General features: G+C 34.9%; 1 protein-coding gene across 1 annotated transcript; it reads left to right on the top strand.

Annotated features, from left to right (window-relative positions):
• Positions 1-247: 247 nt before the first annotated feature.
• On the top strand, positions 248-6,377 carry LOC105793924 (DNA replication licensing factor MCM2). Its single transcript, XM_012622833.2, has 17 exons — positions 248-694; positions 804-982; positions 1,054-1,243; positions 1,369-1,588; positions 1,683-1,890; positions 2,150-2,284; positions 2,373-2,564; positions 2,683-2,855; positions 2,938-3,126; positions 3,262-3,378; positions 3,948-4,032; positions 4,129-4,281; positions 4,374-4,499; positions 4,584-4,766; positions 5,606-5,767; positions 5,845-5,997; positions 6,084-6,377. Exons 1-16 carry the CDS (start codon positions 304-306, stop codon positions 5,962-5,964), a joined length of 2,823 nt encoding a protein of 940 aa, XP_012478287.1. The 5' UTR covers positions 248-303; the 3' UTR covers positions 5,965-5,997; positions 6,084-6,377.
• The last annotated feature ends 18,611 nt before the right edge of the window (positions 6,378-24,988 follow it).

Here is a 24,988-nt window from a genome sequence, read left to right as displayed (position 1 = left end):
CCATTTTGACAAAATATGTAAACATTATCATCAAGCCTATTATGAATTCAAATTAATTTTGTAAAATAGAATAATAATATTATTTTCAAACAAAAAAAAAAAGACTTCAGAACCGAAACCCAAGCCCAGCAAACCGAAAAATTTAAAAAAAAAAAACCGGATACGTAAGTATTAAATGACATGTACACCATTTTGCCGCCAAAACTTCGCGCCAAAAAAGAGGGTTTTATCGTTTATTTGTGCGCCCTAAGAGAGGGCCTACCGTTCTTGATACGATTGAGCGGGCAAAGAGAATCCATAAGAATGGCTGGAGAAGATTCCGGAAATCCGGTTCCGTCGACACCAGAATCGCCGACATCTGCAGGGTTTAACACGGATCAGTTGCCCCATGACAGCAGCCACTCATCGGACGAGGAAGAGGCAGCGGTGGATCCTGAGGCAATAAGAGACGAACCGGATGAGGTGGACGAAGAGGAAGACGATGGGGAAGATCTCTACAATGATAATTTCATGGATGATTACAGGGAGATGGGTGCGCAGGACCAGTACGAATCGGTGGGGTTGGATGAATCGGTGGAGGATGAGAGAGATTTGGATCAGATCATGCAGGATCGCAGGGCTGCCGAGTTGGAACTTGATGCCCGTGATGCTCGCATCCCCAACCGCAAGCTCCCTCAGCTTCTCCATGATCAGGGTCGGTAGAGTGCTACATAGCTTCCCATTTTTTTCTCTATCTGGTCCATTATTTTTTTTTCTGTCTTATATGAAGTGGTTAATATATGGGGTTGAAATGATGACCGCAGACACAGATGATGACAATTATAGGCCTTCTAAGCGACAGAGGGCTGATTTAAGGCCTCCATCTGCCCCAAGAAGCTATGACGACACTGATGGCTTGCAGAGTTCACCAGGAAGGTCACAGCAAGACCACTCAAGGGACGATGTCCCCATGACTGATCGAACTGATGATTACCCTTACGAGGTTCAGACCTCTCCTCAGCTTCAATAATGTTGGCATTTCAAATGGCATCTAACTTTCCTCGTTGTATTTAGGATGAAGGTGATGATCAAGGTGAGTTTGAGATGTACCGTGTCCAAGGAACATTGAGAGAGTGGGTTACTAGAGATGAAGTGCGTCGCTTCATATTCAAAAAGTTCAGGGATTTCATACTTACATATGTGAACCCAAAAAATGGACATGGGGACATAGAATATGTACGCCTCATAAATGAGGTGGTGTCAGGTAAAGCATCTATTCATCCTTAACCTGTAGTTTCTGAAAACTAAATGCACAAACCAAATATTTGATCAATATTAAAAGTGACAAATTGATATGCTGTATGCGCTATTCATTGTTCCATTTTGCAGCCAACAAGTGCAGCTTGGAGATTGATTACAAGCAGTTCATTTCCGTTCATCCTAATATCGCAATCTGGCTGGCTGATGCCCCTCAATCTGTCCTAGTAGTTATGGAAGATGTTGCCCAAAGGGTGGTCTTTGATTTGCATCCAAACTACAAAAACATCCATCAGAAGATATATATCCGCGTTACAAACCTTCCAATTTATGATCAAATTCGTGATATTAGGTAATGTAGAATATTCTTCTTTTCTTATATCACAATTTGGCAATTTTATTTTGCTATTGTTTCAGTTTTTTACTTCTCAATTTGTCGTTTCTAGGCAAATCCATTTGAACACCATGGTTCGTATTGGGGGTGTTGTGACTAGGCGATCTGGGGTCTTTCCCCAATTGCAACAAGTAAAATATGATTGCAACAAGTGCGGATCAATTTTGGGACCGTTCTTTCAAAATTCATATTCAGAGGTTAAGGTTGGGTCTTGTCCCGAATGCCAATCGAAGGGCCCATTCACTGTCAACATTGAGCAGGTAAATTTTTCCCCCTTCCGGTGCACCTGTAGTTACTTCTGTATGTTTTTCTATACAAAAAAGGATTATAAGCTGGATAATGTTTTTGAGCTTCTGTTTCTTATTAAGAATCAAAACAGCTCCTGCTAAACTGCAAATAAGTTTGGATTAATCTTAGCTGTGGCTTTGTTTTTTAATAAATTTCGTTCCAATCAACATCCAATTAAAAGTATTATCCCTGTTTTCATTTTTCGCTATGTTCTTTGTTGCCTCGTTGCAGACAGTATACAGGAACTACCAGAAGCTCACACTTCAGGAAAGCCCCGGAACTGTGCCTGCTGGAAGGCTTCCAAGATACAAGGAAGTAATATTGCTCAATGATCTAATTGACTGTGCCCGTCCTGGGGAAGAAATTGTAGGATCTTCTTCCTATATTTGATTTGTACCTATTTATTCTGTCAGGAATACCAATTTTTGTTTTGCGTCCCATGTCACTTTTTCAGGAAGTCACAGGCATTTACACAAATAATTTTGATATGTCATTGAACACAAAAAATGGATTTCCTGTCTTTGCCACTGTGGTTGAGGCAAACTATGTTGCAAAGAAACAGGATCTCTTTTCTGCCTACAAACTCACTCAGGAAGATAAGGAAGACATTGAGAAGTTGGCCAGGGATCCACAAATAGGAGAAAGGGTTCGTCGTTCATGATACTGTTCTTTTATTCTGAACTGTCCCTTTGTTCTGCAACGAATATTGGAGTTCTCTCTTTTGGTCAATTTCTAATTTGAATGCTTGATGATCCACTTTTCAGATAATAAAGTCCATTGCCCCCTCAATCTATGGTCATGAAGACATAAAAACTGCAATAGCTCTTGCTATGTTTGGAGGCCAGGAGAAAAATGTAGAAGGGAAACACAGACTCCGTGGAGACATAAATGTACTACTTCTAGGTGACCCAGGCACAGCAAAATCACAGTTCCTTAAGTATGAGCTAGCTCTCTCAGTTCTTTGGTTTGAATCAGATATCTTGAACATGCATTTGACACTTGAAGGTTTTTATTTGAAGGTATGTTGAAAAGACGGGGCAGAGAGCTGTCTATACCACTGGCAAAGGGGCTTCTGCCGTGGGGCTGACAGCAGCAGTGCACAAGGATCCAGTAACCAGGGAGTGGACCCTTGAAGGAGGAGCCCTTGTTTTAGCTGACAAAGGGATTTGTCTTATTGATGAATTTGATAAAATGAATGATCAAGACAGGTAAGGGAAAGCCTGGCATAAATTTAACCACTATAATTAGATAACTTCAGCAAACACCTTTCGTTGTTTGCTTTACTTTTCTTCTTTTAGGATATTACTTGAGCTTTAAAATTATTGGAACATCTGTGCATTCAGGGTGAGTATCCATGAAGCAATGGAGCAGCAAAGCATTAGCATATCAAAAGCTGGGATAGTAACTTCTCTCCAGGCTCGTTGCTCGGTCATTGCTGCCGCAAATCCAATTGGAGGAAGGTATGGATGGTTTATATATGAGATGATGATTTGGCCAATGGGTTCATCGTTTAGAGTTTAGCGCATCATACAAAGACCATATGGTGCACCAACAACGGGATTTATTCACTCTTTGGATTCATTTCCTTATTATTCCCAATGAATAAAAACCCAAACTGGAATTGGCTGGACTCCTGGTTTCGTTTCAAACAGTTCAAAGTAAAATTTCTCTAAAATTGGGTTAAAAGGCCCATAACATATAAAACCTCCAAAGTTTTTTGGTTTCCTAACTTGATAAAGAAAAAACATCCGGTTTACTGGTTTTTAATTGTTTTTTCTGGTTTCTGGTTTTCTAGCAATTCTGGTCAGTTCGACCGTAATCCACTTCAATGTAATTCTGATCAGTTCGACAGTAATCGTTTAATGTAAATTGGGTTCAACCAGTTGAAATGACTGGTCTTGTTTGGTTTTCTAATAATTGTTTAATCCCATTCATCCTTCTCACATAGAATCTTCTTTTTTTAGATTCCCGGATGTCTTATTTTGGTTAAGAGTCAATTCATAAAACTAATACGCATGCTTGCTTGCAGATATGATTCCTCAAAAACTTTTTCTCAAAATGTTGAGTTGACAGATCCCATTGTCTCTCGTTTTGACATCCTATGTGTTGTTAAGGTTATTCCCTTCGGTGCTCAATATTTAGTTTTCTTTGCAAAGCTCTATTACCAGACCTTAGTAGGATTAAGGTAAAAAACTTGATTTCAAATGCAGGATGTTGTTGATCCTGTAACAGATGAAATGCTTGCAAAGTTTGTAGTTGACAGCCATTTCAGGTCACAACCTAAGGGTGCTAATATAGATGACAAAGCCTTCAGTGAATCCCAAGAAGAGAGTCAAGCCCCTGCTGGACTAGCCGATTCAAAGGTTCATAGTGGCTGTTCTATTATCCTAACTGATTGTACTTTTTAGACCTTGTTCTTCAAATGATCATATGAATTTTTACGTTTGCATTGCAGATTCTTTCTCAAGAAGTACTAAGGAAATATTTAACCTATGCCAAGTTGAATATATTCCCAAGGTTCCATGAAAAGGATATGGCTAAGCTTACTAAAGTTTACGCTGATTTGCGAAAAGAATCTTCTGTAAGATTCCTTTTCTCATTTTGCTGGTGATTTTGAAAGTGATTTTACTTTACTGCCCTAATGCTTTCTTAATTGTCTGTGTAGCGTGGACAAGGCGTCCCTATTGCAGTTAGGCATATTGAATCGATGATCAGGATGTCTGAAGCACATGCCAGGATGCACCTTAGGCAGCATGTCACCGAAGAAGATGTGGACATGGCTATACGGGTCCTTCTTGAGTCATTCATTTCAACACAGAAGTTTGGGGTTCAAAAAGCCCTACGAAAGGTATAACTGGAGGTTCACTCTCTTTCAAGAACTTTCTCCATAAGGTGCTAATATGGAAATACTTTTTAAAAAATGCCATAATGCAGTATGTTTTTCCCTCTTATATGTTTGTCCAGAATAAGTATGAAGTATTTTGTACTTTTTTCCTCTATATTTTGGCAATACATTATTTGGGGCAGATGGTATTCTCATGGCCTGCATTTCTCAAGAATGGCGCTTATACATTGATGTGGTTATTCTGATGGTTTGGCAGTTGCTAGTTTGTTGTGTTTAGGCCTATTCCTTTATGTATGAATGAATTCACCATTTGATATAGTATTATCTCATGCCTTGCTATCTTCTGATGCTGCATATCAAGCTATGATCCTAATTATTTAAATTTTCACTGATTTTGGAGTTATAATCTCTGGGCATTTTGTCTGTCACATGAACTTGGTTTATAAGCTCTTTTTTAAGAGTTTCATACATGATGCATTGCTCACTTTATTGCTTTCTATCTAAATTCTGTCTCTATTCAAACCCTTAGATTTTCTTATGCAATTTGCCAGATGTGCTAATTGTTTTTTCCAGAGAATTTCTGATTGTCTAATGCGTAACTTCTAAATTAAAAGCAATTTATTATTGGTAGGCTAGGCTGTGAGAGGAATCGAATATCTTACAGCTTTAATTGATTCTCTAAAAGCTGTCTGAATTCAACAAAGAAATTTGCTTATGCTCTTCTGGTTGAATTGTTGATTGTTAGATATGTTTTGAAGGCCAAAAGTTGGTTGTTTTCATTCTTCAAAAAACGAAGTATGTTTGTCGTTGTGAGGCTGAGAAGAATCTGATGTATTTTGCAGAGCTTCAGGCAATATATAACCTTCAAGAAGGACTACCATGGACTGCTCCTTGTACTTCTTAGGGAGCTTGTGAATGATGCAATGCGCTTTGAAGAGATACTTTCTGGATCAACTCAAATGCTTAACTATGTTGATGTGAAAGTAGTAGATCTGCAAGCCAAGGTACCATAACTTGACGTTGTTCTTTTGCTAATGATGTTAGACCATATTAATTTATGGATTTTAATTACATTGTGTAGGCTGAAGAGTATGAAATCACTAATTTGGAGGCCTTCTTTTCAAGCTCTGAATTTAAAGCCTGCTACGAGTTGGATGAACAAAGAAAAGTCATCAGGCGTCATCTTGCAGATGATAGATGATGACAAATCATAGCTGAGACATTACTTGGACAGGTCAGTGATCCTCTTGGTTCGGAAGGTATGAAGTACCTAGGCAACCATGACTGTCATCCTCACCCAGCCATTTTCAATAATTGCAGATAGCTTCTGTGCTAACCATGTACGAATTGGGCGGGAGATAATTGCCAACAAACTTGTGTGGCGATGCAAGTTGACAAAATCACAAACCTCAGATTTTGCAATTGTTGGTTTGTTGGGTGATAAAAGAACCTCTGTACTAGACAATTTATTTGGTGACTACTGCTTCTGTCTTGTTGAAGTTAAATGAACTTAAACTGAAATTTGCTGTCAGCATGTCAGTGTCATACACTCACATTGGTTTGTGGGCCAAGGTGGATTGTGAATGTGATGAATGTTGCTTTTTCCGAGTGAAAGGATCGATTTCTGTTTCATCTGATGCGATAAATGATGGTGGAAATAGTTGGCATCCTTGGGATCTCAAATTTCTACTACCTATATCGTGGAGCAGATAGATTCATCATACTCATGGCAGGGAATGGCTGGTATTACAGTATGTCCAACTGCAATAACTTTGAATTCACCTTCATCAAAATCACCTACTTGCTAGGTCTAGGTTTAGGTTTATGTCTTCGACCTTCGTTAAATGCTGCAAATCCTGGTTTGACAACTGTCAGTCCATGAAAGCATTCCCACTGTTTAGATTCAACTTTATTCCATTCATTCCGTCTTACCTGAGCTCCGTAAAATGAGTTCTTTTGTGAGCTTCCGAAGACAATTTGGAACCAATTATTATTTTAATGTATCAGAAAAGTATAGCGATAACAAAATTTGTTCAGAAATAAAATAGGATATGAAGTATGATTTGAAACTTTTTAAAATTACAATTTAAAACATTTTAAATAATTTCAATCAACTTTCGTATTTGAAAATGTAATTAGTATATTTAAATATAATTGCACAAAAATATTAAACATATAGAATTTTTAAATAATTCTTAAATATGACAAATAAATAGAAAATTAAATTTATTTTAAAAATATTTTAAAATTTGAGATTTAAATATGCTATATATAGGTTTTAAATAAGTTAAATGGAAATTAATATTTTTAAAATGTATTATTTGAGAAATATTGTTAAAACATTTTAAAATTAAAATTTTAAAAGTATTTGAAATTGTAATTGCTATATTTAAATATAATTGCAAGTATATATTAAACATATAGAATTCTGTTAATAGTTATAAAATAACAAATTAATAGAAAATTAAGTTTATTTCAAAAATATTTTAAAATTGGGATTTCAATATGCTATATATATAGGGTTTTAAAAAGAGAGTAGAAATTAACTTGTTTTTAATCCATAACAAAATTTGTAGATAACGTCTAATTGAAAGCAGATAAATAATACTGGATTACAACTATAATCAAAATGAAAATTTGAATTTGGTTGGTAATTTGGTATGGGTTAGAAATCATTTTAGTATTTAATTAGAGATTTGATTATCTGAAAGAAATTTTGATATTTGGTATAAGATATTTTATAGAAGATTAATTGATCAATATGTATGTATGTATCTGGTTAGAGATGGTGTAAGTTGTAACAAATTTCTTAACGAAAGGAAATATGGAATTTGGTTAGTTTTTTTGTATCTTTAGAAATCATTTGGCATAGGGTCAGAGATTTGATTCTACGCGAGAAGTTTTAATATTTGGTATTTAATAGTGATGATGGTATTCTATTACAAACTTATACGAAGTAACAAAATCTCTAACGTTTACCAAAAACACTCAAAGCAATACAGAGATATCAAGGGATTATGGTCTTTTGTTATAGCTTCCAGAAACTTATATGAAATAACAAAATCGTTAAAGGATACAAAATTGTCTAACGCAATACACAAATATCTAAGGTATATAGTATACACAATGTTGCAACGAATAAAGAAATATACATGAATAGTGAGCAACCTCATTTTGTTATAGCTTTCACAAACTTATTTGGAATAACGAAATTAATACCGGATTCCAAAATACCTAACACTATACCCAAATATGTAGAGATTTTGGTATTTTGATAAGCTATAAAAGTAACATTTTTTAATCTCATTCTTGATGCGTTTTTGGATGATTAATTATGCAAATTAGTGAATTTGATGCTTCTAATCCTTTAAATTCATGTTTCTATATTTAGGAAAGCATTTGGGAGTTAAAGGAGCGAAAAACGAACCAAAATCGAACAAAAAGAGCTGTTTTCAGGATCCACACGGGCTGGCCACATGCTCATGTGTTAGCTCGTGTCGATTTCACACATTGCTTCCCAAATACACGGAAAAACATATTTTTTAGGCTTTCTGAGCATTCTAAAGACTATAAATACCAATTAGAAGAAGAGAGAAGGGGCAATCAGAGAAGATCAAAGAAAACACTCGAAGAACGCTGTCGGAATCAACTCAGAAGTGGATCTCCCTCAAGATCGAATATCTCCGTTTAATTTCTTTCGAAGTTTTATTGAGTTTCTTTATGTCTTGTGATCATCCTAACTTTGAGATGTTTCTATTTAGGATTATGAACTAAATTCCTTAGACACCTAGGGGGATAAAACCAATGATGAATCATATTATTTGATTTCTAATTTGCATGATAAATAATTGATTCTTGTTCTCAGTGTTCTTATTTCTTGTTTTAATATTTCCAGGATGTTAATTCATGTTTAATGTGCTTATTTCAGTGGAGCAAAAGTCCCTATTTAAGAGTAGATCTAACATAATTGAGTGGAGCTGCATGCAATCCTAGAAATAGAACGACATAAATCTACCGGATTAGAGTCAAATTTAATAGGGGAATCCATTGATGGAGTTAATGCGACAATAGGGGTTTTAATTAGAAAGAGATTTCAATTAATCAACCTAGAGTTAGTTGTTCTTACTCTCGAAAGAGATATTAATATAATTTAGGGATTTCTACAGATCAAGACACTAGTGAATAAATCGTTTAATTCAAATTCATAATAATAGGTGAAGTCTAGGTGGATTCTTTCTTGGGTATTGTCTATCTCATTGGTTATCTTTGATTATTTCTTTGTTTCATTCTCTGTTGCATTCTTAGTTAAATTAATTTAGTAAATTTTAGATTAAAACACAATCACTCCAATTTGTCGGCTAAATAATAAGAAGACAGTAATTACTAGTACTTTTAGTCCTCGTGGATACAATATTCCCTACTCACTATAGCTATACTATTGTTTGATAGTGCGTTTGCCTTTGTCGTATTTATAGTTAGTTTAGTGACCATCATATTTTTTTATAGTTTTCACAAACTTATATGGAATAACAAAATTGCAAAAGGACACAAAAACCCTTAATGCAATACACAAATATCTAATGTATACATAATGTTGTAATGGATAACAAAATCTGCATGAATTTCAAGCAACTCCCATTTGAAAATGGATGAATTTTTTCTGTATTTTAGAATTAGAAAAAAAAAAGAATAAGAGGAGAAGGAGAGTATTTGCCCCAAATAAAGTAAAAGTTGACTCTTTTTTTTTTTTGACAGATTCAGGCATATGAGGGAAGAAGAAAAAAAAGATGGTGAATTGATTGGGAAATTCAGTAATTGGTTAGTAATTTTTGTATCATTAGAAATTATTTGGTATTTGGTCAAAGATTTGATTATACGCGAGGAATTTTGCTATTTTGGTATAAGACATTTGGTACATGAGAGAGATTATAGTATTTTGTTATAGCTTTCACAAGCTTATGTGGAATAACAAAATCCCAATCAAATGCTAAAATACCTAATGCTATACCAAAATATGTAGAGATTATGGTATTTTGTTATACATTTCACAAATTTATATGGAATAACAAAATAAATTAAAGGATACAAAACCCCTAATGTAGTACACAAATATCTATGGTATACACGGTGTTTTAATGAATAACAAAACATGCAAGAATTGCAAGCAACTCCCATTTGAAAATGGATGAGGAAATTTTTGTGTAGTCTAGAATTAGAAGAAAAAAAAAAGAAGAGGAGGAGGAGGAGAGTACTTGCCCCAAATAAAGTAAAAGTTATGTTTGCATTTTTGTTTAAATTTTTTTGGAAAATTCAGGCACCTGAGGGAAGATGATGATGATGATGAAATGATCGGGAAATTTGGAATTTGATATGTAATTTTTGTATCATTAGAAATCATTTGATATCTGATTAGAGATTTAATTATACACGAGGAATTTTGCTATTTGGTATAGGGCATTTGGTACATTAGAGAGATGATGGTATTTTGTTATAGCTTTCACAAGCTTATATGGAATAACAAAATCTCTATTGGATTCCAAAATTCCTAATGCTGTACCTAAATATGTAAGGTATATACGATGTTGTAAGGAATAACAAAATAATCATGAATTGCGAGTAACTCCAATTTTAAAAATGGAGGAAAATTTTGTTGAGTTTAGAATAAAAAAAGAAGAGGAGAGTAATCGCCCAAAAAAAAAAGTAAAAGTAAGAGTGTTAGACATGGTCAAGAGGTAGCTCATGAATCTGCTTCTGTTGGGTGTTGTTTTGCTCCCCTCTAGTTTCATGTTGATTCCTTATACAACCTTTTTTGTCCCTCCTGGGTAAGTTATGTTCTCCTCGTCCTTTTTCCTTGTTCAGTCTCCTAATAAAGTCAAATTTTTATTTGTTTGTTTGTCATTTATGAGCATATTCTGAAACCTTGGAGAACTTAGCCATTCAACTTTACTAGCATCAAGTATGAAATGAAATACCAGGTCATTGTTTCCCCTAAACAAGTGATTTATAAATTGAGGAGTTATCTCTATACTTACTTTAACTTTTATCAAAATGCTATAACAAAGGACAAGGTGCTGGTAGTGGTATCGTTGACAAGGATGCAATTGGAAATGATGTAATAAGAGGAACTAAAGTGGTTATTGTAAAAAATGAAAGTACCTTAAAAAGAAAATAATAAGTAAAAAAGGAATTATCTCCTAAAACATACTTGATGTCACCACATTGTCAGGCGGCCCTTTTAAGGTTTTTTTTTTTACAACAGTCAATCTAATTCATATGATCTCTTTGAACATTTTAGTTTATCACACTTCAGTTTGATGCTACCATTGTGTCAAGTAATACAAATAAAAAATCATTTTTAAAAAAATAGAATAGTGCCACTAACCAATCAAACTACATCGAAATTTATTGTAAAAAACATCTTATTTTTGTGCTTAATTTGTTTTCATACTTTTTTTTTGGTATTTTTTTATTAAAAACCCTCCCATTCTAACTCATTCAAGACTAATCTTTCTCTTCCAGTCTTGTCTGTGCAGGTGAACAACAAATTTTCTCAATCAAATGTCACTTGTTTTATTGCTACACCAAGCGTTGTGGTCAATCCAGACTAGTATCCTGATAGTAGGGCCACTGTACACATGACTAATGATGTTGATAAATTCAATTCCTATCGCCTATACAGTTGTTCAGGTAAGTTTTTATCGGTGATGGGATAGGATTCAATATTTTTCATATTTGTGACTCTTTTTTAACTGCAGGATCCATAGAGTTGTCTACTCAAGATCTTTTATATGTGCTAAAAATTCAAAAGAATTTGTTATCTTTTTCTAAATTTTCTAAAGACAATGGTTGTATTTTGAGTTAATCCCATGTGTTGTTATGTTAAGTATCTAGTAATGCATCAGATTGAATGTAATGGCTTGTACCAGCTGCACCCTGTTTCTACATTAGCTATCGCTCAGATTGAATGGTTCTACCTATTTGTATCAGCTGCTCCTTCATATGTTTCTCCTCTTGATCTTTGGCATAGGAGACTAGGGCATCTTTCTTTTGATGTACTAGATCATAGTCTGCGCTCTTGTAACATTTCTATTTCTTAAAATAAAGATCATACATTGTGTAGTGCTTGTCAATTAGGCAAGTTTGTTGGAATTTTTACACTAAGAAATGAAGAATTGTAGAGAAGAAACAACAAAATTGTCTACTAAAGTTTCATATATTACACTCTATCTTTGAACAATGAAACAAAGGTGTTTATAACAAGAAAAAACTCCTAATTATCGAAAGAAATAACAAAGATTTTATGCTAATAAACATAAAATATACTATGCTAATAAATACTAAATCTTCTAAAAATCTAGAAAACATAATCTAAAAACATAACTTGCACACAAGTTTTTCAAACCCAGTTGCTTTGCAGCTTCATGGTTTAGCTTCAAATAGCTCACGTCTTTTTCACGATCCTAGTTCGCATTTTTCCTGCTACCCTAATTTGCATTCTAATTCACCAAAGTAATGAGGTCTCCACTTACTGTTCATTTGAGGTAGCTCGCCACTTACTATGAGTTCGCCAATCTTGAAGGCTTCACCAAAAGTGTATGCTACATGAATGGTCATCTCGCAACACTCCTCCTTGGCCTTCATGCTACGAACATAAATTTTATTTCTCAACTTCCCAAACCTCATCTTTCCAAGTGGTTTGGTTAGAATGTCTACAAGTTGAGTTTCAGTACTGTAATGAACCAGAGTCCCATCTTGTCTCTATTCAACTTCTCTCACAAAATAGTATTTGATCTTGAAATGCTTTGTCTTTCCTTGGAAGACTGGGTCCTTCGCAATTGCTATGGCGGTCTGGTTGTCACATAAAATTTAGGTTGCTTCAACCTACACAAGATTCAAGTTAAACAAGGGATTTCTCAACCAAATTGCTTGGTTGACTGCTGGTGTCGCAACTACATACTCTGCCTCAGTTGTAGATTGAGCAACTTTCGTTTGCTTCTTCAAACTCCAAGAGAGTATCCCAGATCCAAGCGAAAAGAAATATCCAGAGGTGCTTCATATATCACCCACTAATCCAACCCAATCACTATTAGTGTACCCAACAAGCTTCAACGTGTTCGCCTTTGCGAACCAAACACCAAAATCTATTGTTCCTTTGATGTATCTCAACACCCTCTTCGCAGCTTTGAAATGCGAAGTATCGCAGCAGTGCATAAATCTTAACAACAAGCCAAATGCGAACATAATATCAGGCCGTGTCACTGTTAAGTACAACAAACAACCTACGAGACTTCGATAGTTCTTTTCATCAACCCTCTGACAATCTTCACCGCTGTTGAGTTTTTCTCTAAGTGCAATAAGCATGCCGATTAGTTTACATTTCTCCATGCAAAACCTCTTTAAAATCTTCAGTGTGAATCTTTGTTGACTTATAAAATTTCCCTCATGAACTTGTTGCACTTCCATTCTTAGGAAATATCTCATTTCCCCAAGGTCTGGCATTTCAAACATATTTTTCATTTGCAACTTAAACTACTTTACTAAATCATTGTTGCTCCCAATCACAAGAAGATCACCAACATATAATTAAACAATCAGTGAAGTGACTTCGCCAGTCTTCTTCACATATAGGGTAGGCTCGCTAGGGCTATTTTCAAATCCCATGCTCACAAAGTGCTCATTTATCCTAGCATGCCAAGCTTGCGGAGCCTATTTTAATCTGTATAAGGCTTTCTTAAGCCTGTATACCTTCTCTTCATCAAAGTCTACTTCAATTAAATTATCACCAGATTGTAACCCCAACTCACTTCCATCATCATAATTTTGTGAACCATGTTTGCACTCCCTTTGCTCAATTATTTTAGCTTCAGTAGCATCCCAATTCCATGTTTTACCTTTATCGAACACAACATCCCTACTTGCCAAAATTTTCTTGAAGGATCATAAATTCTATAACCCTTCCTATTATTGCAATACCCAAGGAAAATACCTGGCTGCGACCTCCTGTCTAACTTGCTTCTTTTCACCTGTGGCACATGAGCATAGCAAACGCAACAAAAAACTTTTAAATGATAAACAGAGGGTTTATTCCCAAACCATGCTTCGAATGGAATCTTCTCATTTACAACCTTAGTTGGCAGCCTGTTCAGCAAATAAATTGATGTGTTCACTGCCTCAGCCCAAAATTCCTTTGGCAATTTGCTTTCAAATAACAGACACCTCGCCATGTTCATTATTGTCCTATTTTTTTCTCTCTCACACTCCATTTTGCTACGAAGTGTAAATTTTGGTAAGTTGGTGATGAATTCCAGCTTCTTCACAGTATCTTTGAAATTTATTTGAGGTGTACTCGGTTCCATTATCAGACTTGACTTTTTCAGCTTGTTTTCGGTCTGGTTCTCAACCTGTACTTTAAATTTCCAAAATACTTCAGCTACGTCAGTTTTTTGTTTCAAAAAATAAACCCAGCAATACATGGTACAATCTTCAATGAGCAAGGCAAAATATCTATCTATGCCAGTTTTTTGTTTTCATACATCAGGATGAACCAACTGTAACTTTTAATGGGCTCGCCAAGTTTTGTTTGTTGGGAATGGTAACCTCATATGCTTCCTAAGTTGGCATGCTTCCTAAGTTGGCATACTTCACAGATGCCATTTTGCTTCCCAATATTGATTATTTCCTTAACCAAACCTACCTCACGCATTCAACTAAGAGACTTATAATTTGTATGTCCTAGTCTTTTGTGCCAAAGGTTTGCATGTAACAGCCTGATTTTGGGCCTAGTCAGAACAGTGGTTTCGGGGCCACTAATCCGACGAGGAAAAATTTAATATTCTTATATTTTTATGATCTACAGATGTACAGAATGATTTCATGAAAATTTTGTTCAAAAATTTTGACGTTTGGGCACTCAATTTAGTCGAAAGGACTAAATTGAAAAAAAAGGGCAAAACTTGAGTTCTAGAAGGTAGAGGTGTCTAATTGCTATGAAATTTTAAATTGGAGGTACTTAAAAGGTAATTAGACCATTGGTTAATTTTTTGGACAAAAATGGACATGAAATAGGTGAAATAGAATATTTTTAAGTTAAGGGCATTTTAGTAATTTGGTGATTAAATGAATTAAAAAGTCAAATTAAAAGCCAAATTTTGCCCATCTTCAACCCCTTGGCTGAATTTCACATGAGAAAGACATAGCTAAGGTTTTTCAAGCTTCCAAGCTCGATTGTAAGTCTATTTTAGCCTCGTTTTTAATGTTCTTTACATTTTTGAGATTCTCGTAGCTCGGTTTATCTATTTCTACCATTATTTTGAGCTAGAGTTTGTGTTTAAAAATTTACCCATGGATGAATTGCATGTGTTTTGATATTTTATGGTAGAATATGAAAGTTTAAAGTGTAATAAACAACTTTTACTAAGTGATTTTTAGTGAAATTGCATAAAAGGACTTATTTGTAAAAAAGTTGTAAAATATGTGTAAAAAAAGGAAAAATGTGATTTAGTGAAATTTTTGGGTTGCTATAAGAGGGACTATGAATCAGCTAGGCTTGAGTAATGAGTAAAATGAGTACTTTTCATTTTACGAGCCTAGGGGCAAAACTATAAATATGTGAAAAATTAGGGGCAAAAATCTAATTTTACCATAAGGTTTTTTGGGGCTGAATTGAAACTGTGTGTATTAAATGATTGAAATGTGTTATTATAGATCAAGAAAGACGAGGAATTGACCTTGACCGGGGAAAAGGCAAGGTTGTGGACTAAGACGCAAACATTTGATATTTTGGACCGAGGTAAGTTTGTATGTAATTAATGCATCGTTTTTACTTATGCTTTCACATTTTGATATATTTTGTGAAATGTGGCTGAATATTTGATGTATTTGACAAAATATCGACAAGTGAGAAATTTCCCGGTTGAACCTTAAGAATAGAATAGGATACAAGTGACATGTCACTAGGAACCTATGTGAAAACTATGTGAATTTCTAACTAAGTGATTCTGGGTGCTGGTCTTATAAGTTCTACCAGTGATTTGGTAATCTGGCATGTGGTGCGGATACCTGACAGCTTGTGTGAGCAGCACTGAGTAGTTACGAATGACCGACAGCTTGTGTGAGCAGACCCGCGAATGTGAATAGCTCGAGAACGAACCTATGTGTGATAAGTGATGTGAAGTAGCTTTGGCTAAAAGTGTGGCACTATGTGCAATCTTCTGATGTATCCGTTAATATTCTGTTGTGTTCAACGGGGAATGACTAAGTGTAAATGATTGTGATTATGTGATGAATGAGTGAAGGTACATGCATATATATATTCATGAGCAATGTGCTCGATATGTGATCAAATTTTGGTAAGGTTGATGTGGAGTAAGTATGGCTATGAAGACTTGTAAATGTTTGATAATGGCTAGCTATTGGAATGGCTAGCTATGGACATGCTTGGTGTTATGTGTGTGTAAATGAAAGTTAATACAAAGAAAACATGAAAGAGTAAAATTAGTAATAAAACAATTTTGGACAACAACTGTTGTATAACTTTGAAAAATCACCAAAAATTGTAAAAATCAAATTAGAGGTTGAATAAGATATGAAATTAAAGCTTATTGAGTCTAGTTTTACATGGAAGAAACAATGTAAGCAAGAGAATTTCATATTATGAGATATTTGAATTTTTATGAGACAGGGTTAGAGTGATTTTGGAATCCCTATTCTGACTTTAGAAACTCATTAAAAAATGTATAAAAATAATTATGGGTTATAATTTATATGTTTAAAATTATTAATGAGTATATTTTCAATAGAAATAAACGAGAACCTTATTTTAATCCCCTACGAGGAGATAATTAATTTTTAGTGAAGAAGGGTCGAAACTGTTAGACAGTAGAACAGGAATGACTTTAAAGAATAAACTGTACTTATTGGCTAAACCATAAATTTTGAAAATTTTATGGCAAGAAGATATGTGAGTCTAGTTTCAGAGAAATTTAGTAGATCTTAATTCAGAGTTCTATAGCTCAAGATATAAATAATTTATTGACTATGACTCGCATAGATAGGTTGATATGAACATGAGTGAATAGTGAAACTATGTGCAAATATGATTGTATTATCTTGAGAACACATTATGAGGATTGATAAAAGCATGTTAATAAATTGTTTATTATTTACATACCAACTTACTAAGCTATATGCTTACTCCCTTTTTTTCCCTTATCTTATAGTGTCACCAAGCTAGCTCGGGGTACTGAGATCGTCGGAGATCCATCCACACTATCAACACTCTTTTGATATTTTGAAAGCAATATTATGAATTATGGCATGTATAGAGGACTTGATTATTTTTTTATGTGTCATAATTGATTTGGCCTAAAATGTTGGCCTATGTTATTTGATAGTTCATTTTGTATAAGGCCATTGATGTTGGCTATTATTGGTTAAGTTGTACGTTTATGATAATGCCATGTTGTGTGTTGATAAATTTGGTATAAGTGTATAAATGTTTGGATGGAAAAAGGCTTGGTAAATAGCCTAACTTTCATCCACACGGCTGGCCACATGGCCATGTGCTCAAGCCGTGTGCCCTTGTTTTTCAAGAAATTTTTCAAAGTTTTCAAAAGTTCTTGGTTTGGTCCCGAACCACTTTCAAAGTATGTATTGATCTCGTAAGTCCATATTAGGGACTTTATGATGAAATATGAAAAGTTTTAATTTGGATAAAGTTTCATGACTCGGTTTTGTATGATTGGTTATGTTTATGTCCAGTAATGCCTCGTACCCTATCCCGGCGTCTGACATGGGTAAGGGGTGTTACATTGCATCATCTACAGAACTGGTATAGGCCTTTGGGTTCACCGAATTCTAGTCTAACATAAAACTTCTATTTTTCATCGAAACTGTTACAACTTCATATCCCAATGAATCAAATATAATGCAGCCATAATTCTTAAAAACAACATTGTAGTTTTTCTTAAGCAGTTGACCAATGCTAAGGAGATTATGATCTATCGTAGGTATTAAGAGAACATATGACATTACTTTAGTACCTGATGGTGAACTGATCACCATTTCACCTTTGCCTTTAGTTTTTAAGAGTTCATCATTACCAATCCTTCCCTTAAGATCGCATTTTTTATAAATTTTCCTGAAGATGCTTTCGTCTAAGGTCATATGGTTGGTACATCCACTATTAATCAACCAACCTTTTGCGACTCTTTATATAGAACATGTGGCTACGAACACCTGTTCATCCTAAATATGATCTCCCTTAGCTACCTGAGCCTGCACATTCTGTTGAGGGGTTCACCCTTTGTTCTTGCATACCTTCTCCATGTGTCCCAATTGCTTGCAAGATCAGCATTTTATATATAGTCTGAACCAACAATATTTCTCAGGGTGAGTCTTTTTCTTGCAATGCGAGCATGGTGAATAGTTCTTCTTTCCACCATCTTGCATTGACTTCTCTTTCTTTTCTGTCCAACCTTTCTTACCCTTATGTTTCTAGTTTTTCGCACCTTAAATATTTATGCCTCGTAAAGCTTTTTCTGCGTGCTCCTCTCGCCTTGATGTTTTTCTTTGCTTTTGAGCATACAGGCCATTTATAAACTCTGGAAGAGATATGGCTGATAGGTCCCTTAAGTATTCAAGTGAGGAAATCTTAGATTCATACCTTTCAGGAAGTGTTGTTATGACCTCAACAACCCTGTTATCTGAGATCCCTTCCCCAGTAACCTGATGCTATTAATTACCGTCATAATTCTATCTGCATACTACTTCACTGTTTCTGCCCCTTCATCTTCAAATTCTTAAAATCTCTCCTAAGATTAATGAATTATTGATTTTGGTCTTATCTGAACCTTGAAAATCCTCTTTTAGCTTATCCCAAGCCTGTTTTGGATTCTTGTAGGCCATAATAAGTATGAATATTACATCTGAGACATCATTCTGTATGCAGAACATTGCCTTGTATCTTTTAGCTCGCTTATCATTGTGGTGCTTGATTTGTGCGATTGTAGTGTTGTCCCTTAATGGTGCAAACTCGATATCAATATTCACAACCTCCCACAGTTCATAAGCATATAGGTAGGTCTTCATCTCAACAACCCATATTTGGTAGTTTTCACCATTGAAAACAAAAGGCGAAGGTGGAGAAAAACTTGCAAAAGCCATGTTTAATCCAAAAAGAAAAAACAACGACCCTTAAGAATCGAAGTTCTTATACCAATTTTTGGAATACTAAGAAAGGAAGAATTGCAGAGAAGAAATAAGAAATTTAGCAATAAAACTGTCTGCTAAAGTTTCATATATTACACTCTGTCTTTGAACAATGAAACAAGGGTATTTATAACAAGAAAAAAACTCTTAATTATAGAAAAAATATAACAAATATTTTATGCTAATAAACATCAAATATACTATGCTAATAAATACTAAATCTCCTAAAAATCTGGAAAACATAACTTGCACGCAAGTTCTTCAAATCCAGTTGCTTCGCAGCTTTATGGTTTAGCTTCAAATAGCTCACATCTTTTTTGCGATCTCAGTTCTCAATTTTCCCGCGATTGCAGTTTGCATTCTAGTTCGCCACTTACTATTCATTTGAGGTAGCTCACCACTTACTGTGAGTTCACCAATCTTGGAGGGTTCGCCAAATGTGCATGCTGTATGCATGATCATCTCGCAACAAAGTTTCATAAATTGCCTTTTGTAAATTCTAACTCAATGTATAATGAACTTTTTCAGTTGATTATCTTTGATTTACGATGTCCTACTCTTTGTTTCTCATATGGTTATCAGTATTACTTTTCTTTTGTTGATGCTTTCTATAGATATGCATGGATTCTCTTCCTAAAAAAGAAGTCAAATGCTTTGTATAGGCTTATTCTCTTCAAGAAACAAGTTAAGATTCAATTTCGGTCCAAGATTAAGCAACTACAAACTAACGGAAGTGGTGAGTTTTGAAGCTCATGTCCTATCTTTAGAGTTTCGGTATCAAGCATCAATTTTTTTGTCCTCACACTTCTGAGCAAAATAGATTGGTCGAGTGCAAGCATAGTCAAATTGTGAACATGGTTTTTGTTTTTCTTGCCCAAGCCTCTTTTCCTCTTGATCATTGGTGTGATGTATTTTCTTTAGCAATGTTTCTTATCAACCAGTTACCTGCCAAGGCTTTAGATAGAGTTTCACCATTTGAAAAGCATTATGGTCAACAACCTGATTATACTTTTCTAAAAGTGGTTGGCTGCTTATGTTATCCCCTCACCCAACCTTATAATTGTCACAAGCTCAAGTTTTATTCCACTTCGCGCACATTTTTATTCCACTTCGCGCACATTCTTAGGCTACAGTGACTACTACAAAGGGTACAAGTGTTTAGATTCCAATGGCTAGATCTACATTACACGCCATGTTAAGTTTGATGAGAGTGTGTTTCAATTTGTTGGTGTTGCTTCTTCTGGCTTCGAAGGTTTGTCTTCTGATTCCACTCTACAATTGACAACTACTTCTTTTATATTTTTAAATAGCATGTTACTTGTCCCAAATATGTTTGTTCAGTTCCATTGCGGACTGATTCTTTGTTACCTTCTTTATCTTCCTCTTTCTCTTAACCAATTGCTTCAGTGTCTAGTTCTTCTTCTTCTAAACCAATTGGTAACATTCATCCCATGGTTACTAGAAGTAAAGTGGGGACTTTCAAGCCCAAGGTTTTTTCTATCTTAACTAGCTCAGACGAGCCTCGTAATATTCATGAAGCAATGGCTAGCCCTTCAAGGCAAACTACAGTGTATAATGAGCTTGAGGCACTCGTGAAGAAAAACATTCAGACCTTGGTGTCTAAGCCACCAGATAGAAAATGTGTAGGTTGTAAATGATTGCTCAAGGTCAAGCAAAATCTTGATGGTCGTGTCCCGTTACAAAGCTCGGTTGTGGCACAAAGGTACTTTCAAACTATTGAGTATAACTTCCAAGAGACTTTCAATCTTGTCATAAAGGCTAATATAGTTCGTACTATTTTGGCTTTAGTTGTGGCTAATTAGTGGCAATTGAGGCAAGTTGATGTGAATAATGTATTTTTAAATAGTGATCTATATGAGGATGTGTATATGAAACACCTCATGGGTTTGAGGTTTTTGATGCACATGGTGAATCTATGGTCTTAAACATGCACCTAGGGCATGGTTTGAGAATTGAGGGATTTTTTAGTGCGTCAGTTGGAATTTCAAACTTTCCTTATTTGTTTTTTAAGAAAACTACTGATGGTTGTGTTTTTCTCTTAGTGTATATGGATGACATTATCGTGATAGGAGAATCGTGAGAAGCTTTGGAGTAGGTGATAACAGTCTTAAAAACAATTTTTATTTGAAAGATTTAGGAGAGCTTAGTTATTTTCTTGAGATTGAAGTCACTCAACCTGTTTATTATTTACACTTATATCGATGGAAATATGTGACAGAGTTGCTTGAACGAATTGGGATGAGTGGAGCAAAGTCTGTTCCTACTCCGATGGTAAGCTCACCTACTTTGCCTTCCTTCTCTGGCTCTCCTCTCTCTGTATAATGTTACTCAGACTGTCGATGCACTCTAATATGTTTGTCTTACTCGAATAGATATTGCATATTCTTTCAATAACGTTAGTCAATATATGCACACCCCACATGAAACTCATTGGATTGTTGTTAAGCAGATTGTCCTACATTTTAAAAGCAGGAACAATGGATTTTGGACTTGTGTTTCGTTTAGCTCAATCACAATTTTCCTTAGTTTGGTTTTCTGATGCTGACTTGGCAAGTTCTGTATTGCATTTATCTTGGTAGTAATCTAATTGGCTGGTACTAAAAGAGGCAGGGTGTTGCCTCACGGTCAACTTCAAAGGTAGAATATAGGATTCTTGCCAATGCCACATGAAAAATGCTATGGTTTGTTTGAAATTGGTGTTTCTATTCCTACATTTCCTGTCATTTGGTGTGGCAGCTAATCATATTCTTCATGCACTTGTTAAACAGGTTGAGTTAGGTTCGATAGAAAGTCCTCCAAGGCCGTTTGTAGGTTAACTATGTACCTGGGAAGGAACGACCAAGTAGCTGATGTTTTTACAAAGCCATTGACTTAATGTTTGTTCTTTTCAAGGAAGTTTACAAGAGTAAAGTGATGTGGGAATATTAGCTAAGTCAATACTGTTAGTTACTTTTGACCCTTATGGTTGTTAGTCAAAATGGTTAGGTTGGTGTTCTGTTTTAATTTTGTTTACCATAAATGATGCATGATCCATTCATCTTTCAAGTAAACATCATTTACAGATTTCTCTTCAAGAGTTTTTGTTTTTGTCAGTTGAGTGGTATTCCAATAAGCCCGAAACAACAGTAATCGAGTGAAGTCGTCAGCGACATTTAAAAGTGTCATGGAAGGCACCAGTCGATGACTTCTCCTTTGCTGCATACATGATCCAGCTTTTACGTGAGCTGATTGAATGAAATGGGTAAAGATTGTTAGCAGGCGCAGCTTAAATGGCAGATTCTTTTTAGAAACACACAAATGTTGATTGCAGAGTCATTTCATCAGTAAACTACTCAAAAGCAATTTTGATTGCAAGTTCTTCTCTTGGGTGGTAACTGGTAACAACATTTACATGAGCAATATCCTAGCTATTGAACAACTTCCATGTGATAAAGAAGGCTCAAGCTAAACTCAAAGCTTAGTAGGAATAGGAAATGACCGGCAAGTGAACGAAACCGACACAAATAACCTCCCATGCTTGCTAGCCATCGTCAAGGAAGCGTTGCGGTTATCCCCTCTCTCAGACTGTGCAATGGTTGGTTTCCCTATCCTAAAAAGCACTCCACTTCAACATTTAGGAAAGCCTTCAGAACCGATTAGTGATATATAACTAATCTAGTGTAAACTATCCAACTCATACACTAGATGCATAGTTTTTGTTGCATACTTTGGAAAAGGGCAAACCTAATATTCTATATATATTAGCATGATTTTAGTTCTAAGCTAACAGTGAGTTTTTTACGTTATTATAAATATAAGACAAACAAAACCATGAAGAAGATGATGATGATATGTAGTCTTAATTGAAAAGGTTTTAGATCCTGGATTTTAGCATATATATATTCATTTCGTTAAATATATAAGAAATCTGAATTTTTAGGAATTATTTCTTGAAGAAGATTGTGATTGTTACTTGATTATTCAACAATTAACAGTTGACAGAAAAAGAATATTAGATATACAGAGATAGGATGGATTTGCTATACGTTTATCTAAGCAAAATGAACGGGCTCATTTGAATAAAATCTAAAGCATGCGTGATAGAGCTGAGTGTACGAAAAAAAAAGAGAGCATATGTTAAGAACTTCCACAAACCGTATCATCATGGTTTCAATCAGCCAAGTCGCCACCTTTTGGAAGGAAGTTGAAGTCTCTTGTTGCCAGCTGCTGCGGACAATCTCCAAGGAAGTCGGCTACTCCTGTTAACATCTTCATATCCCAACCCTTTTCCCTTCTATTTTATGAATAAATTAGAATTTATGTTGGAAAAAATTTTGTTGTAACTAAAATAAACAAAGATAAAACTAGGAGAAAAAAAAATACAAATAATTTCTAGTAAAGTCACATTTTTATTAAGCTGAAGTATGTTTAAATACATGAAAAATATAACAATCACATCCTAGAATCAAGCAACTACCAGATTTCATGATCAACAAACTCCTAAAATCAACAACAATAATAAAACGGTTTAAAAAATGAGAAAAAAATAGTAAAATTTGTTTTGATCAAATCTTGCAGCACTCCTCATTGTTTTGGTTGCTACAAACTCCAAGTTTCTTTCTAAGAAACTCAAACTTGCTTCTTGGTAAGGACTACATATCAGTTAGTTGAAATTCAAATTTGCAGTACTTCAAACCAACTGAACCTTCCTTTTGCACTTCTCTAAGAGAAAATAATTTGATATTGAAGTGCTTTGTTTTTCCATGAAAAATAGGATTGTTAGAAATAGAAATTGAAGCTTGATTATCAATGAACAGTTCTGTGCATCCTTCTTGTTTCAAATTCAAATCCACTAAAACTTTTCTTAACCACAAAGCTTGATTGATAGCAACACTAGCTATAATAATTCAGCTTCTATTGTAGATTGTGCCGCTGTATTATGCTTTTTGCAGCACCTTGAGAACACACCTGAACCAAACTTGAAAAATTAACCTCAAGTGCTTTTCAAATCATCAAGTGAACCTCCCCAATCACTATCTGAATAGCCTTGCAAAACATAATCTTGATTTGCACAGAATCTGACTCCATAAACCAGTGCCCCTCTCACATATCTAAGGAATCTTTTAGCAGCTATAAGATGTGTTTTAGTTGCACAATTCATAAATCTGGATAATAAACTTACAACATGTAAGATATCAGGTCTAGTAGCCATTAGATACATCAGGCAACCAACTAGACTTCTGTAGAAGGTTTCATCAAATTTTTCAGGTTCATTCTTTGCTCAGTTTCTCTTTTTGACACATTGGAGTATATACACTCTTGCATTCGTCCATGAAATGAACATTCTGGTTATCAAAATTTTCTTAGTGTTTGGTTGGAAAATTTTGTAAGCTTTTGAAATTGTAATATAACCAACAAAGATCTATGCTTCTGTCTTTTTAGTCAATTTTTCCCTTCTAATCTGAGGAACATAAACAAAGCACAAGCATTCAAATACTTTGAGAATTTTCAAAGAAGGTTTAAAACCATACTAGGCTTTATACGGAGTTGTTCTTGCAACCACTTTTGTAGGAAGCCTATTGAGAAGGAAAGCTGAAATGTGCGCCACTTCTACCCAATATTCCCTTAGGAAATTCTTCTCAAACATCAAACATATAGCCATCTCCATTATGGTATGATTCTCTCTCTGACTCTATTTTTTTGTGGAGTGTATGAAGTAGTGAGTTGATGTTCAATCTCCTCTTCTTCACAGAAAAGATTAAATTGATTGTAGGTGTACCCCTTGCCATTATCAGATCTCAAAGCTTGAATTTTGTATTCGCTTTGTGTTTTAATCCATTACTTGAATTCCCTAAATACACCAACAACTTCTGGCTTGAATCTAAGAAAATAAATCCAACACATTCTGGAGTAGTCATCAATAAAGATAAAAAAATACCTACTTCCATTGAGAGATGGAGTGTTATGAGATCCAGTTACATCAGTGTGTATCAATTGCAAATTTTCAATAGCTCTCC

This window comes from Gossypium raimondii, chromosome 3, assembly GCF_025698545.1.
Source record: "Gossypium raimondii isolate GPD5lz chromosome 3, ASM2569854v1, whole genome shotgun sequence".
NCBI lineage: Eukaryota > Viridiplantae > Streptophyta > Magnoliopsida > Malvales > Malvaceae > Gossypium > Gossypium raimondii.
The sequence above is the reverse complement of the archived record's forward strand: the minus strand, read 5'-3'. Positions and strand labels throughout refer to the sequence as shown.